At 43.8% G+C, this 14,383-nt stretch overlaps 1 protein-coding gene across 1 annotated transcript in view; it reads right to left on the bottom strand.

The window, feature by feature from the left end:
- Window positions 1–14,071, bottom strand: part of BSPRY (B-box and SPRY domain containing) — a 17,324-nt gene extending 3,253 nt beyond the window's left edge. Inside the window, 5 exon segments of the mRNA XM_006771234.2 lie at window positions 638–762; window positions 6,356–6,381; window positions 7,569–7,799; window positions 13,950–14,059; window positions 14,062–14,071. Coding sequence (XP_006771297.2) covers window positions 638–762; window positions 6,356–6,381; window positions 7,569–7,799; window positions 13,950–14,059; window positions 14,062–14,071 — 502 coding nt within the window.
- Window positions 14,072–14,383: the final 312 nt, after the last annotated feature.

The following is a 14,383-nucleotide window of genomic DNA, read 5'->3' as shown; positions in this document are numbered from 1 at the left end:
TTTAAGGAGAATGGGAATGGGAAATTGGGAGGTGGGGAGGGTTAAAATTGAGAAAAATGTCAATTCACTAATTAACCTATGAATTGTGTAACTACCACAACTGGGAGAATGGAAACTTCTAGCCTGCTCTGAGAACCCCCGCACTATAAGTGGGAATTTTGGAGGCAGGAGACCGTGTCACATTCACCTCTGTGGGCCCAGCATGCAGCACAAGGTCAGGTCCACAGTCAGCCTGAGTCTATGTTTGTAAAGTGAGATGAATCCAGGAAGCTCAATTCTCGCTCCCAGTTCGCCATCAATTAATATCTCTCTTCTTAAAAAGAAACCAGGTTTCCAAGAAATAATACTGAGCTGTCTCAGTAGGGCAGGGCATAAGGAGGATGTGGTTTACCAGAACAAGATTTATCCTAGACCCAACTACAGAGCAGGTCGGTCTGCTAACGGGCAGGACCTGGCCCAGGTGCCCCAGGCCTTTCCAGAACCTTGGCTCCAGTGGCAAACCTGCACCCAGTATCACTGGTTGTTTAAGCTACCATCCCGAATGCACCAGGCCCCAGTGTTGGCCACAGCAAATCACAGACAGACAGACAGACAGATGCCCAGTTGCCCCAACAGGTGCTGGGCTCGAGCTTCTAACCTGAGAGGGAGCCGAGAGCGGCTGTTGCCCAGAGCTGGTTCAGAAGTGGGCTCCAAGCACACGTCTCATTAAAGTTTAACTTTTTCGACTCCTGGGGATCCAAAATGCCCTCTGCTTCCTCAGCCCTTGTAAGAAAGAAAATAAAACAGATTCAGAAAGGTTCTGGAAATGTATCTGGATCAACACAGGGTGATGGGGGTTGGGGGGAAGGAAGGTGGCAGAAAATCCTCTTCCCACAAGGGTGGCACCAAGATTGGCCGCCAGCCTCAGACAGGAGCTGCCTTAAGGGGGCTGGAGCCAAAGGGAAGGTGGACATTCCCCCTGTGCACCCTCCGCTCCCCCAAGCCTTAATTACACAAGGCAGATGATTGACAAGGCGGTAACTACTTGGCGCCAGTATCATAACTTGGAGTCATTCTGCTCTGTGGACGAAGCTGCTCACTCGTCCAAGGATCTGGTACTGGGCAGAGCCAAGTTAGGACTTGGGCACCTTGGACCTCTGTGCAGCAGTCTTCCCACGCCACCTTCCTGCCCAGAGGAAATTTCACCTCCCTCCAAAACCAACTGCAGCAGTTGGGTTGCATGCTGCCCTCGGTTTGATTAGCTGGTACAGCCAACTCCTCTGGTCTTAAAATGCCAACACCCCTGTGGGGTCACACAGGAAGGGACTATCGGTTATTTCCCCAATCATAAATTATTCACAGCACTTTGCTCCCAATAACTACCTCTCCTCAGCTCAAGGCCGGGGACTGAGTTTGGTTGGAGAGGGAATTGGGGAACAAGGAGAAATGCCACTTATTAAGCAGCCAGGCTCCGGGCCTGCTCCTTTCTATACAGAATCTCACGTCATCTTTGGTATAACCTGGGAGGTACTTGTTCCCCACTTGACAGGAGAGAACAGAGAAGACACTCAGCTAAAACGGGGATCTGATTCAAGTCCTACCTCCCGGCACCGTTCAACGTCATTCTTTCCTTGACCAGAAGTGAAGTCTCAAAGGGAATAGAGCAAAGTGGGGATTTGCAGCCTTTTGAACTGGGTTCTGAGGAAGAACTTCCCACTGCCTCTAATCCTGGTGGCTCTGAGATCAGGCAGCAGTTCTGAGAGTATACGCTCTCTGCCCCAACTCTCCCAGCTCTGCTCATTAATGAAGGGGGGCGGGGGGGGGTGCATGTCTCATGGACGCCTGCTCTTGGCAAGACTGTCACTGACTATCCTGGCTGGGGAAGAACGAGCTAGAAAAGCTGAGTGCTGGCTCTAGTAACAAAGAGTCTTTGTGGTCAGGACAACAGAGGGTCTGATGCCTCTTCTCACAGCAGTGAAGCTGGGTTTTCAGGGACCCCAGCCATCAGTTGGGGAGGAAAGAGGACCAGTGTCTACATGGCTAAGCTTTGCTAAGCCATCATCCCAGAGCAAATCTGAAGCCAATCATAGTCACCAGAACCTAGAAAATCAGCTGGTCCATGTGCCTTCTGGTACGGAAGGGAAAATTCCTGGGAGTGAATTGGGGTTCGGACACAGCAGGGCCCTGGCTGGGATCTGAAGGCCCGGTCTCTGCAGCAGGACCTGCTGCCATGTGACAGGCTGCAGCTGAACCCAGCCGGGGATGTGGAAACAAAACCAGATCCAAAAAAGGCATTTCTCAGACAAGTCAGTTCCCAGCTAGAAGGTGCCTGACAACTTTTGAACACAGTACTTTCTAAAGGCACAAGGAACCGCAAATAAATTTTGACTTCTACGAATGGGTTTGTCAGTAGTATTTTTTTTCCTAAATATATTTTTATTGATTTCAGAGAGGAAGGAAGGGAGAGAGAGAGAATCATCAATGATGAGAGAGACTCATTGATCGGCTGCCTCCTGCACACCCCCTACCAGGGATCAAGCCTGCAACCGGGCATATGCCCTTGACCAGAATCAAACCTGGGACCGCTCAGTCCGCAGGCCGACGCTCTATCCACTGACCCAAACCGGCGAGGGCTGTCAGTGGTATTTTGTTTAAGCAATTCTCAAACAACTCTATGTGTATTATAGGAACCAAACAAATGAATGACTATATTGCTGTTGTGGGGTGCCAAGGTTCTCACTGTGAAAAAAGAAAGATATAAACGTAGAATGGGAGAAATCAAAGGAAAAATGCTGTAGTGTTCCCTTGGAATTAGAAGTTGTAATACAATCTCATGAATGAAAAAAACACTCACACTTCCCAGCTCTGTCTGTTGTCTACTGAGAAGGCCTGGAAGCAATGATGCATCGGCAGCAAGGCACATCTACTGCCCAGATCTCAGTTTTTAAATACCACTCCCCACTACAAGGAACCAAGAGTCCCTGGAGAAATAGCTGGCTCCAGGGCTGAGGCAGGAAAAGAACAAGGTGAGCCCGGGCCATTATGTTGTGCTGGAACACAAGAAAGTATTTAAAGAATGATGGGGCCCAGCCGGCGTGACTCAGTAGTTGTGTCCACCTATGAACCAGGAGGTCATGATCCGATTCCCGGTCAGGGCACATGCCCGGGTTGTGGGCTTGGTCCCCAGTGTGGGGCATGCAGTAGGCAGCTGATCAATGATTCTCTCTCATTATTGATGTTTCTATTTCTCTCTTCCTCTTTGAAATCAATAAAAATATGTTTAATTTTTTAGAAAAGAATAATGGGGACTTGTCAAAAGGATCCAGGATCCAGCCCCCAGGGACTAAAACTGGCCAAATCTAGGACAGTTTGAAGATCAAAATTAGTAATAGTAGTAGTAGTATCAGATTATAATACACTGAATAAAAAAAAGAATTTGCAAGTCTATATTTATACTAAATAAATGAATGAACAAGCAAATAAATAAGTGAATAATTCAGGAATTTAGCATCAATGGAGACTAAAATTATGGGATGAAGTTTGAAGGTAAAGAGGTTATTTATACAAAATGCACCTCCTCACGTTGCTTATTCATTACAAAAGTAAAGACATAACTTTATAATGAAGAAACCTGATAGACACCATTTTATCCATGTGATCAAAATTGACATTCCTGATAAGGGACAAAGTGACATCACGTGCCCTCTGACTTGACAGACTGAGAACACATCACTTATGAGATATTCTTGCCAAAAATGCATAACCTGAACCCAATCATGAGGTAACATCAGATGAACTCAAATTGAGGAATGTTCTACAAAACAACTGTCCTAGACTCATTAAAAATGTTTTTCTTTTTTTAAAAAGTGAAGGAACAATTCCAGATTAAAAGCTAAGAGATGGACCAGGAAAACAACAACAACAACAAAAAGAAACCACTAAACACTGTTAAGAACTTTTTTGGTACAATTGGCTGTAGATTTGGATATAGACTGTATATTAGATTATAGTATTATATCATCATTAAATTTCTGAACTTGATAATTATACTGTGGTTATGTAAGAGAATGTCTTTGTTCTTAGGAGATAAATGCTGAAGTATTTAGGAATAAAATATTTTCTACAACTTACTCTCAAATAGTTGAGAAAAAAAGGTGTTTTTTTAAAATCTATTTTTATTGATTTCAGAGAGAAAGGGAGAGGGAGAAAAAGAAACATCAATGATGAGAATCATTGATCAGCTGCCTCCTGCACGCCCCCTACTGGAGATCGAGCCCACAACCCAGTCATGTGTGCCTTGACCGAGAATCAAGCTGTAACCTCCTGGTGCTTAGGTCGATGCTCAACCACTGAGACACACTGGCCAGGCTATAATTTTTTTTAAAAGATACTATGCTAGTACAGAGGAGCAATCATCTTGATAGATAGGAAAAAAGAGAGAGTGAGAAAGAGCAAACATGGCAAAATGTTAACACAATTAGTATTTCTAGGCAAAGGTCATTGTAATACTTTTTCTTTTTTTTTAATTTATTTTTTTGAATATATTTTATTGATTTTTTACAGAGAAGAAGGGAGAGGGATAGAGAGTCAGAAACATGGATGAGAGAGATCAATCAGCTGCCTCATGCACGTCCCCCCACTAGGGATGTGCTCGCAACCAAGGTACATGCCCTTGACCGGAATCGAACCTGGGACCCCTCAGTCCGCAGGCCGACGTTCTATCCACTGAGCCAAACCGGTTAGGGCAAGTAATACTTTTTCTAACTTTTCTGAGTTAAAAATATTCAAAACAAAAAATTTGATGATCAAAATTTTTTTCAAAAATTGCCGAAACTGGTTTGGCTCAGTGGATAGAGCGTCGGCCTACGGACTGAAAGGTCCCAGGTTCGATTCCGGTCAAGGGCACGTACCTGGGTTGCAGGCACATCCCCAGTAGTAGATGTGCAGAAGGCAGCTGATGGATGTTTCTCTCTCATCGATGTGTCTAACTCTCTCTCTCCCTTCCTCTCTGTAAAAAAATCAATAAAATTTATTTTAAAAAAATCACATCAACTTGATATTGCACACAGACTGACTGTATTAGAGGAAGATGATAAAAATAGAGAAAAAAGAGAAGACCAGCAGAAAGGTGGGAAGATTACAGGAGGGGAAAAGTAGGAACAAGCCAAATACACATGAAAAGGAGACAGAAACCTGGCCGGTGTGGCTCAGTGGTTGAGTGTCAACCTATGAACCAGGAGGTTACAGTTTGATACCCAGTCAGGGCACATGCCTGGGTTGCAGACTCGATCCCCAATGTGGGGCGTGCAGGAGGCAGCTGATCAATGATTCTCTCTCATCATTGATGTTTCTATCTCTCCCTCTCCTTTTCTCTCTCTGAAAATATACTTAATAAAAATGTATATTTAAAAAAGTAAAAGGAGACAGTAAGATGAATGTGGTGCATCCATACTGTGGAATACTTCACAGACTTTCCGAAAAGTGAAGTCTACATGTATTCACATGGAAAGATCCCAAATTAGCCTGATAAATTATAGAACAGCAATTATAAAAATGATCCCATCTGTGTTTAAAAAAATATTTTTTTAAGGAGGCAAAAATTCTCCTATGATTATATATAGGAAAGTCCCAAAGACATACAACTAACTGTTAAAACTGATCACCTCTAGAGAATGGGGTTGGGAAGAGATGACTCATTTTTAATTTGAATAGTTTTATATTGGTGGATTTTTTTTCTTTCTATCATACATATGTATTGCTATTGAACTTAAATACAAAAATAGATAAGAATAATGGGCTGTGCTCCTCAAGTACAGCTCTGAAATCTTGCACTGATTAAGAATTTAATTTCCTTGCCTGGCAATTTACATCCTTTTCGCCACTCCTCAGACTCTTGGTTCCCAGCCTTTTGGGACCTAGGTAGGGCCTGGTGAAATTCTTTTCATATTGCCTACTTCACATGCAAATTTGAGGAGACAGTCCTGAGACAGGTGTCAGGTGTGGGTCCCAGTCCCAGCTCTGGGGCTTGGGCAAGTCCCTTCCCCTCTTTGAGCCTCAGCATTCGCATCTGGAGATGGGCTGGTAAAACCCTCCAACAGGGGGACAGTACAGTTTTTAATGGGATGATGTTAGACTGTGGCAAGCCTCTGGTTAATAAGTGATTATCTCACTCCCTTACACATGTGTCTAAAGCAGGTCTCCAAGCGAGGAGCAGGAAGGCCCCATCCATCGAGCCTGGCGCCAGAGAAGCCACTCACAGCTGCACACCCTGGGCTTTCCCCCCCAGGAGCAGCGGAGCCTGAATGCAGTGAACTATTTAGAGGCCCGAAGGCCACGGTTTCCATGACTGCCCAAGCAAATCAGGGACCATACTCACCTCTCAAAAATCTCCTGCTCCTTCTGCTGTGAGAAAAGAAAACAGAATCAGGCTTGGCACCAGAAACCCAGCAGGCAGTCAAGATCTGAATAGATTTAACGGGCGTGGAGGGCTCCGCGGAGACAGAGACCCTAGGATAAAAAATTCTACTCCTTCTCTAAGACAAGGCACAAAGCTGCATGGGTTCCTCGCATACCTCCCCACCCCCCACTCAGAATGAATCACTCTGCCCCCTGTGCCCCATGGTGTCCTGAGTTTCCTGCACTTACACTTCAGGACAGGTGCATATTTACCCAACACTTCGTCCCCCATCAAGACTGTCAGCCACTAGATGGCTGGGACCCTTTTCTGAATCTTCTACTGTGACTGTCCCAGCGTTTCGGACAGAACGTGCTCTGTCCGTGAAAGCTGTGTGACTAAATGAATGCACAATCTAGGGCACTCATGGAAGCTGTCCTACTTGAACTGCAGTGGTACAGACAGCTCAGTTGTTCTACATTCTCATTTCTCTGCTTGGCATATTTATTCAGATGTCACAATGTCCCTTAAAACTGCAGATATCTGCATATCTATATAAAATACTTTGAAAGGATAGGTGCCAAAATATTAATCATAGTGATTTCTAGATGGTAGGATTAAAGATGAGCTGTATATTTTCATATTGGACTCCTTATCAATTCTTCAGATATGGAGTTATCTCTCCACCTCCCATGTCCTTTAACATAGTTGCAACTCTTATCTTTCAGGCATCAGCTTCTAAGTCACTTCATCCAGGAAGCCTTCCGTGACCCCCTCGAGTTTGGCTTGTGGGGTCCCTCGCTCCCAGGAATGTCATCTACCACAGCACACATCCTCCATATCCTAATTATCAGTTTCTGTATTTGTCTCGTCCATAAGGCTGTGAGTCACTGACAGCTGTATACTGCAACTCCACCCCACAGCACAATGCTTAGCACATAGTAGGCACTCAATGAATTTTGCTCACTATTCAAAGAATAGTGACCAGGTGCAAAAAATACATATATCTCATGTTTCTATCTCTCTCTCCCTCCCTGGAATCAATAAAAATATATTTCTAAAAATCTATATAATTTTATTCCCCTGACTCATCCCTGCTTCAAATTATCATTATCCACCCACCTCCAACCAATAAACATTCTCGAAGTTTTCAGACTTTTTGGAGAGACATGCCCTCAAACCTCGCCTGACTTACAATCAGCTGGAGGTCATCCGTATGGGTGAGCATGTCCACCAGGCTGGTGCGGATGGTGTCGAGCTTCTGCAAAGCCTCAGCCCAGTGTACTCGCTGCGTCAGGATGCTCTGGTGGGCCCGCTCCTCTTCGCCATGCACCTGTTCCAGCAACCGCTGCTCCTCAGTCTCACACAGACTCCTCACCAGACCCAGCCGCTGGATGACCAGTTCCCGCGCTGCGCTGGCCATGCTCTAGCGAGGGATGAAAAACAGAGTCAGATCCTGGCAAAGCCCCAGTCAAGATTAGGAGGGTTTCGCCCTAGCAGATTTGGCTCAGTGGCTAGAGCGTCAGCCTGCGGACTGAAGGGTTCTGGGTTCAAGTCCAGTCAAGGGCACATGCCCAGGTTGTGGGCTCGATCCCCAGTAGAGGGCGTGCAGGAGGCAGCTGATTCTCTCTCATCATTGATGTTTCTATCTTTCTCTCCCTCTCCCTTCACCTCTGAAATCAATAAAAAATATATTTAAAAAAAAAAAAAGCTTAGGAGGATTTGGGCACAGCCCAAAGGGGTACCGAAATTGATCAGCAATGTCTGTCATGGGCACTGTAGTGGCAGTAACAGTGCTTACTTAAGCCATCCCAGCCCTAAGAGTTCCCAACTATGGTAAAGAAATGTGAAATCCAGACATCCAGGCTATATCTCACAGAACCAGGTTCCCAGAATGGAAGAGGTGGGCAGGGCCTAGAGATCAACTAGAGTCACCTGCTTATTTCACAGATGGGAATACCAAGGCCAAGGGATCAAGGTCAGAGATCACAGAACTGCAGAACAGAAGGGCCTACAAAGTCATTCCCATCAACAGGATCTGTACCAACAGTGGTCCAGTTGATATTTTTGACGATGTTTGATAACAAAAGCCTTATTATTCCCTAACTGTCCATTCCAACTGCTTCCATGGTAGAATTCTTTCCTGCCACACAGGAGGCCTGAAATCAGTTCTCAGCCAATAAAGTTAATGTGTGTCTCCTAGTAACTAGTACAGTGCCTGCCACATAGTAGGCACTTAAATATTTACTGAATGACTGCTAAGAAATTTGTTCCCAACTTAGTCAAAAATCTCTTGATAGCACTCACATGCTGAGTCAGTGACAGAGCTGGGACTAGAACCCAGTTCTCTTGACTTTCAGTCCAACAATAGCCCCCTACACCAGTGCCATCTGGGAATGAGTCCTACCCAAGGTACCTGTTGCATGAAGTGAGAGGAGAACAGTCTCCTTCATGCCAAGGTCAGAGATAGCCAATAGCTTCCGGTGTCCTGTCCCTGAAGACCTGCTTTGTACAGTGCAGACGACAATTATCCCTGTTGAACAGAAGAAACTGAGGCCCATAATATGCCCAGTGGGAAAAAGGGAGGGGCTCAGTGTACAGTCCAGTGAATCTTGGAGCTCAGAGCCCTCCGTGTTCTCATAAGGCAATGCGACATAGGGGTTGGGAAATTGGGTTTTGGAGGCAGTTCCGAAGTTTAAATCTTAGCTGTTGCACTTATTATATGTGGAACTTTAATCACATTATTTATCATCCCTATGCCTCAGTTTTCAACTGAAGATGATACCTCCTAAGGCTACTGTGAGGATTAAATGAGTTAATACATTTAAAACTAATAGAACAAAGCTGGCACGTGAGTGCTCAGTAACATCAGCTATTGCTCTTCTCTTTGTCCCACTCTGATGCCCACAGTGCCCTAAGTTGCTGCAGCTGTGTTTACACGGTGTGATCAGGGTCAAGAACAGACCCTGACCCAGGAGACATCAGATACTCCTTGAGTAGAAGGTGGCAATCAATTTCAACACCCTTCTTGAGTCATTCCCAGAAATGAATAGCACAGGAAAAAAGCTTCCCTTTCCGAAGATATGACAGGGTAAACGAAAATAACCCTCCTGAACACAGAAATGCTGGAAAAATAACCCAAAGTGTAGCTCCTTTGGCAGCTAATTAAAGGAAATAACCTGGAGTCCAAAAGAAGAAAGGAAACTGGAAGCCAGTGTAATCAGGAGCTGAGGACTCATTGCCTAGGGTTGGGCTTGTGATTTGCTTTAGAATTTTATACTCATCGAAACCATCATACAAGGGCATACAAGGTCACTATAAAGTGATAAAGGAACAGTTTACTAAGAATATATAACCAATCTAAATTGTATACATTTAATATAAAAGGAATAGTTGACAGAATCATAAAGAAAACTAGACAAGTCCACAGCATGATATGAAAATGTAAATAAATGCCCTTTGCCAGTAATCAATAAATCTGACAGATAAAAAAACTAGTAAGTACAGAGAAGATTTGACCCAATTAATAAACTTAATTTGTAGACATATATAGAACCCTATATATTTTTTCAAGTGAATATGAAATGCTCTCCTAAACTGATAATGTTTTGGCTGAAACCGGTTTGGCTCAGTGGATAGAGCGTCGGCTTGCAGACTGAAAGGTCCCAGGTTCGATTCCGGTCAAGGGCATGTACCTGGGTTGCGGGCACATCCCTAGTGGGAGATGTGCAGGAGGCAGCTGATCGATGTTTCTAGCTCTATATCTCTCTCCCTTCCTTTCTGTGAAAAATCAATAAAATATATTTTAAAAATAGATAAATAAATAAACTGATAATGTTTTAGGCATGAAGTAAGTCCCAACAAATTTCAAACAATTGATATCATACAGATTACAATGCAGTTAAGTTAGAAATTAGTAAAGATAAAAAAAAAAGAAAGAAAAAAAACGAATGATGATAATTTAAAGAGTAAAACCATACACTTGGATATTTAAAAACCTATTTCTAATAACTCATAGTGAAAGAACAAATCATAGTGGAAATTTAAAAATACTTGTAACTGGCCCTAACAGGTTTGGCTCAGTGAATACAGCATCAGCTTGCAGACTGAAGGGTCCCAGGTTTAATTCCAGTCAAGGGCATGTACCTTGGTTGCGGGCACATCCCCAGTAGGGTGTGTACAGGAGGCAGCTGATTGATGTTTCTCTCTCATTGATGTTTCTAACTCTCTATCCCTCTCCCCTCCTCTCTGTAAAAAATCAATAAAATATATTTTAAAAATAAAAATAAAAATACTTGTAGCTGAATGCAAGTACAACACCAAGTTTGTGGGAGGTACCTATATCAACACCTAAAAGGTTTAAATGCTCACCTTGAGAAATAAGAAAAACTAAAATGATAGACTGTTCAACTCAGTAAGTTAAAAAAACAAAGTATGTAAAAAAAAAACATTTTAAAAGAAAAAAATTATAGCCTGGCTGGTATGGCTCAGAGGTTGAGCATCGACCTATGAACCAGGAGGTCACGGTTCGATTCCTGGTCAGGGAACATGCTCCTGGTTTGATTCCTGGTTGCGGGCTCAATCCCCAGTGGGAGACATTTTTCTCACCATTGATGTTTCTATCTCTCCCTCCCTATCCCATCCTCTCTGAAATCAATAAAAATATATTTTAAAATAAATAAATAAATAGATAGAAAAATTATAAAGATAGAAGGATATAATATTTTTATTTTTTATATATTTGTATTGATTTCAGAAAGGAAGGGAGAGGGAGAGAGAGACAGAAACATCAATGATGAGAGATAATCATTGATCGGCTGCCTCCTGCACACCCCCAACTGAGGATTGAGCCCGAAACCTGGGCACGTGCCTTGACCAGGAATCGATCCCTGACCTCCTGGTTTATAGGTTAACACTCAACCACTGAGCCACGCCAGCTGGGCAATATATTTTTTTAAAAGAGATAAAAGAGAGAATTAAAATACTAAAAGTTGGTTCTTTGAAGACTAAGATGATAGACAAACCTGTGATAACTTGATCAATATTAAGAATAACTTTATGCATTTAAATTCAGTAACAGAGAAAGTGGATAATTTTTCCAGAAAGAATTTACTAAAACCAGAGAAAAAGAAAACAGAACAGGAAAAAGCCTGTAGTTATGATGGAAAATGAATCAGTAGTTAAAAATCTACCAACAAAATACCACCAGGCCCTGATAGTTTTACAGAGGGTGTCACCAAACATTCAAGGCACAGATAATTCCAATCTTATATAAGCTCCTCCAGTGAAAATGGAGAGTTCTGTTTCCCAACCCATTGAATAAGGATTGTATAATCTCGATAACAAAATCTGATAAGGACTATATAAGAAATGAAACTCATAGACTAGTCTCACTCCTGAGCATAGATGCAAAAATGCTTTTTAGAAAGCTATACTAAGGGATCCTTATGATGGAACTGTTCTGTATCTCAGTTGTGGTGGAAGTCACATGAATCTATCGATGTGATACAACTGCACAGAATTAAAGTCACACACAGAAATGAATTGGTGTAAAACTGGTAAAATCTGAAAAAGTGAGCTGTATTAATGTCAATTTCCAGATTATGATATTCTACCACAGTTAGGAAAGATGTTAATGTTGTATGTGAATCTATAGTGATCTCAAAATTAAAAGTTAAAAAAATATATATATAATGATCAAGTTACGTTGGTTTTCCCCCGGAATTCAAGGATGGCTTAGTGTTAGAAACTCTATTAATGTATTACCATATAAACAGATGATGGAGAACAAAACATATCTATAAACTGACAAATGGCATCTTTAAGAGCCTACAGGGAAGGTGGTAAGTAATGGAAAATAGAAGCAATCAGAAGAGAGCTTCCACAAGGTCTGCCCATCACCTACCCATCTACCTGCACCTGTGCTCACTCTGCCTTCTCTGTTTCTGTGAATGAACTGCCCATGCTTTTACCTACAACCAACCTTTCCACTTGCTTACTAGATCCCACCCCCCTTTGCTATACCCAAATTTCCTCTTTCTCTTGCATCATTAATTTTCCCCTTTCTACTGGGAAATTTCCATCAGCATACACACATAAAGTAACTTCTCCCATCTTAAAAAGAAAATAAACAAAAAACTGCATTGATCTCTTATCTCTCTCCAGGATCATCCAATTTGTCAGCTCCCTTCTACGGGCAACGCTCAAGAGTTACCTGTATTAACTATCCCAAATTGCTCTCTGAAACGAGTGAGGTAATTACAGGTTGCAAATGGCCGGGACATTCATATGCAAAGGCCTCTGCGGCAGCCTGGGTGGGCGGGGTCTCAGGGAATCCGCCGGTGGAGCAAGCGACTATGGCGGAGCCGCAGACCTGCCCTAAGGATACGCGCGTCTCAGTGTCCTGGTGAGGGCTGCAAGCACCTCTGAGGGAAAGCAGCCCCCAAGATCGCCTGCTGCCAGACCGTCCAGTTTCTCCCCGCTTGAGTCCCGGGTCCCCAGAGACTTCCCGGAACCGGAGTTCAGAGCCGTCGGGGGCTTGTGACTCCCTCCGGATTCAAAAGGACAGCCGCGTCCTCAGGTGCCGGCCCCTTTCCGCGCGCGAGCCCCGCGAGAGCCCCGTACCTCTGCGCTTCTCTCCTGCAGCTTCTGCGGGTCTCAGTGTGCCTTTCCTTCCTTCTAGTTGTAGAGTTTACAGTCAGCCAGGCTTCCTGTGGTTCTGGATGAAGTCCGTGTTGTTTCTCTGAGGTATTAATCAATTGTTGTGAGCGGCATTAACTTCCCGGTGTTTATCTCTGCCGCCATCTTAGTTTCTCCTCTGCATTGATCTCTTATCTCTCTCCAGGATCATCCAATTTGTCAGCTCCCTTCTACGGGCAACGCTCAAGAGTTACCTGTATTAACTATCCCAAATTGCTCTCTGAAACGCACTCCAATCAGGATTTCACCCCACCACTCTACAAAATTCCTCTTGTCAGGATCTTCAATGTTACTAAATCCGATGGTCCATTCTCATGCACTACTAAGGGGGAATAAGAGGGGGGAAGAAATTCATGGCCCCTGCCCTTGAAAAGCATCCTTGAGAGATGGAGGTGTGGCAACGAGTCACAAGGACCAGCAGTGCAGCAGCAGGAGCACTGGCTGCAGAGTCAGAAGATCCAGGTCATAGAACTGGCTCTGGCAGGAGGATGTGGGACCTTGGTCCAGTCCATTAACCGTCTGGTAAATAGGGATGTTACTGCCACCTACTGCACAGGACGATGATAAAGAATATCCAACATACAAGCCCCCTGGGTTATCTGATAATTAATTCTGGGGCTGCGCACAAAATAATTAGATGTTAGGAAAATGCTACCCTCCCCGATCCCTTCCCCTGAAAACAGTCTTTGCACTAGTGTGCAACTCTGCCCAGATGGTAAAACTGAGGCTCAGAGAGAGAAGAAACCATCCTTCCTGGGCATCCAGGTTTGTGCTGCAGCACAATGACTCAGTGAAGTTAGGAAGGGACCTTGACTGGTTCAAGCCCCGAAGGCTGGGGTCTTACCCTAGTAGAGGGGGAAAGGGAAGAATTACCTACCACTGCTCTCTGGTTCTTCCCTGGTAGGACCTCAGCCATGTACTTGGTGATGCCAGCACTCTGTAACTGCAGTCTCTCACACTGGTCCACAATCTTGTTCTGCAACACAACACCCATGGCATCTTGATCCATGTTGATCCATTCATTCCGTTCCATTGAGTTGTTCTTCTTTTTACCCCTCCTCTGCCACCCACTCCCCTGGTTATATCCCAGATCTCACTATTATGGAAAGCTATACCTCCTCCAAAATCTTCATCTCAAATATCCCATCCCCTGCCTACCACTTCCCATCCTTCTAGATCACTAACTCTAGAATTTCCATTCCAACAATCTCTTCAGCTCAGTTGGAGCTGTCTTATCTCTTTTCACTGTCCATCATCTCTTATTGTGGCCTTGTTTCTCTCTTTATCCTGAAATCTCATCTGTCCATTATT

The sequence above is a fragment of the Myotis davidii genome, unplaced genomic scaffold (assembly GCF_000327345.1).
Source record: "Myotis davidii unplaced genomic scaffold, ASM32734v1 scaffold64, whole genome shotgun sequence".
In the NCBI taxonomy this organism is placed as follows: Eukaryota; Metazoa; Chordata; class Mammalia; order Chiroptera; family Vespertilionidae; genus Myotis; species Myotis davidii.
Note: the sequence above shows the minus strand (reverse complement) of the source record. Positions and strands in the feature narration are given on the sequence as shown.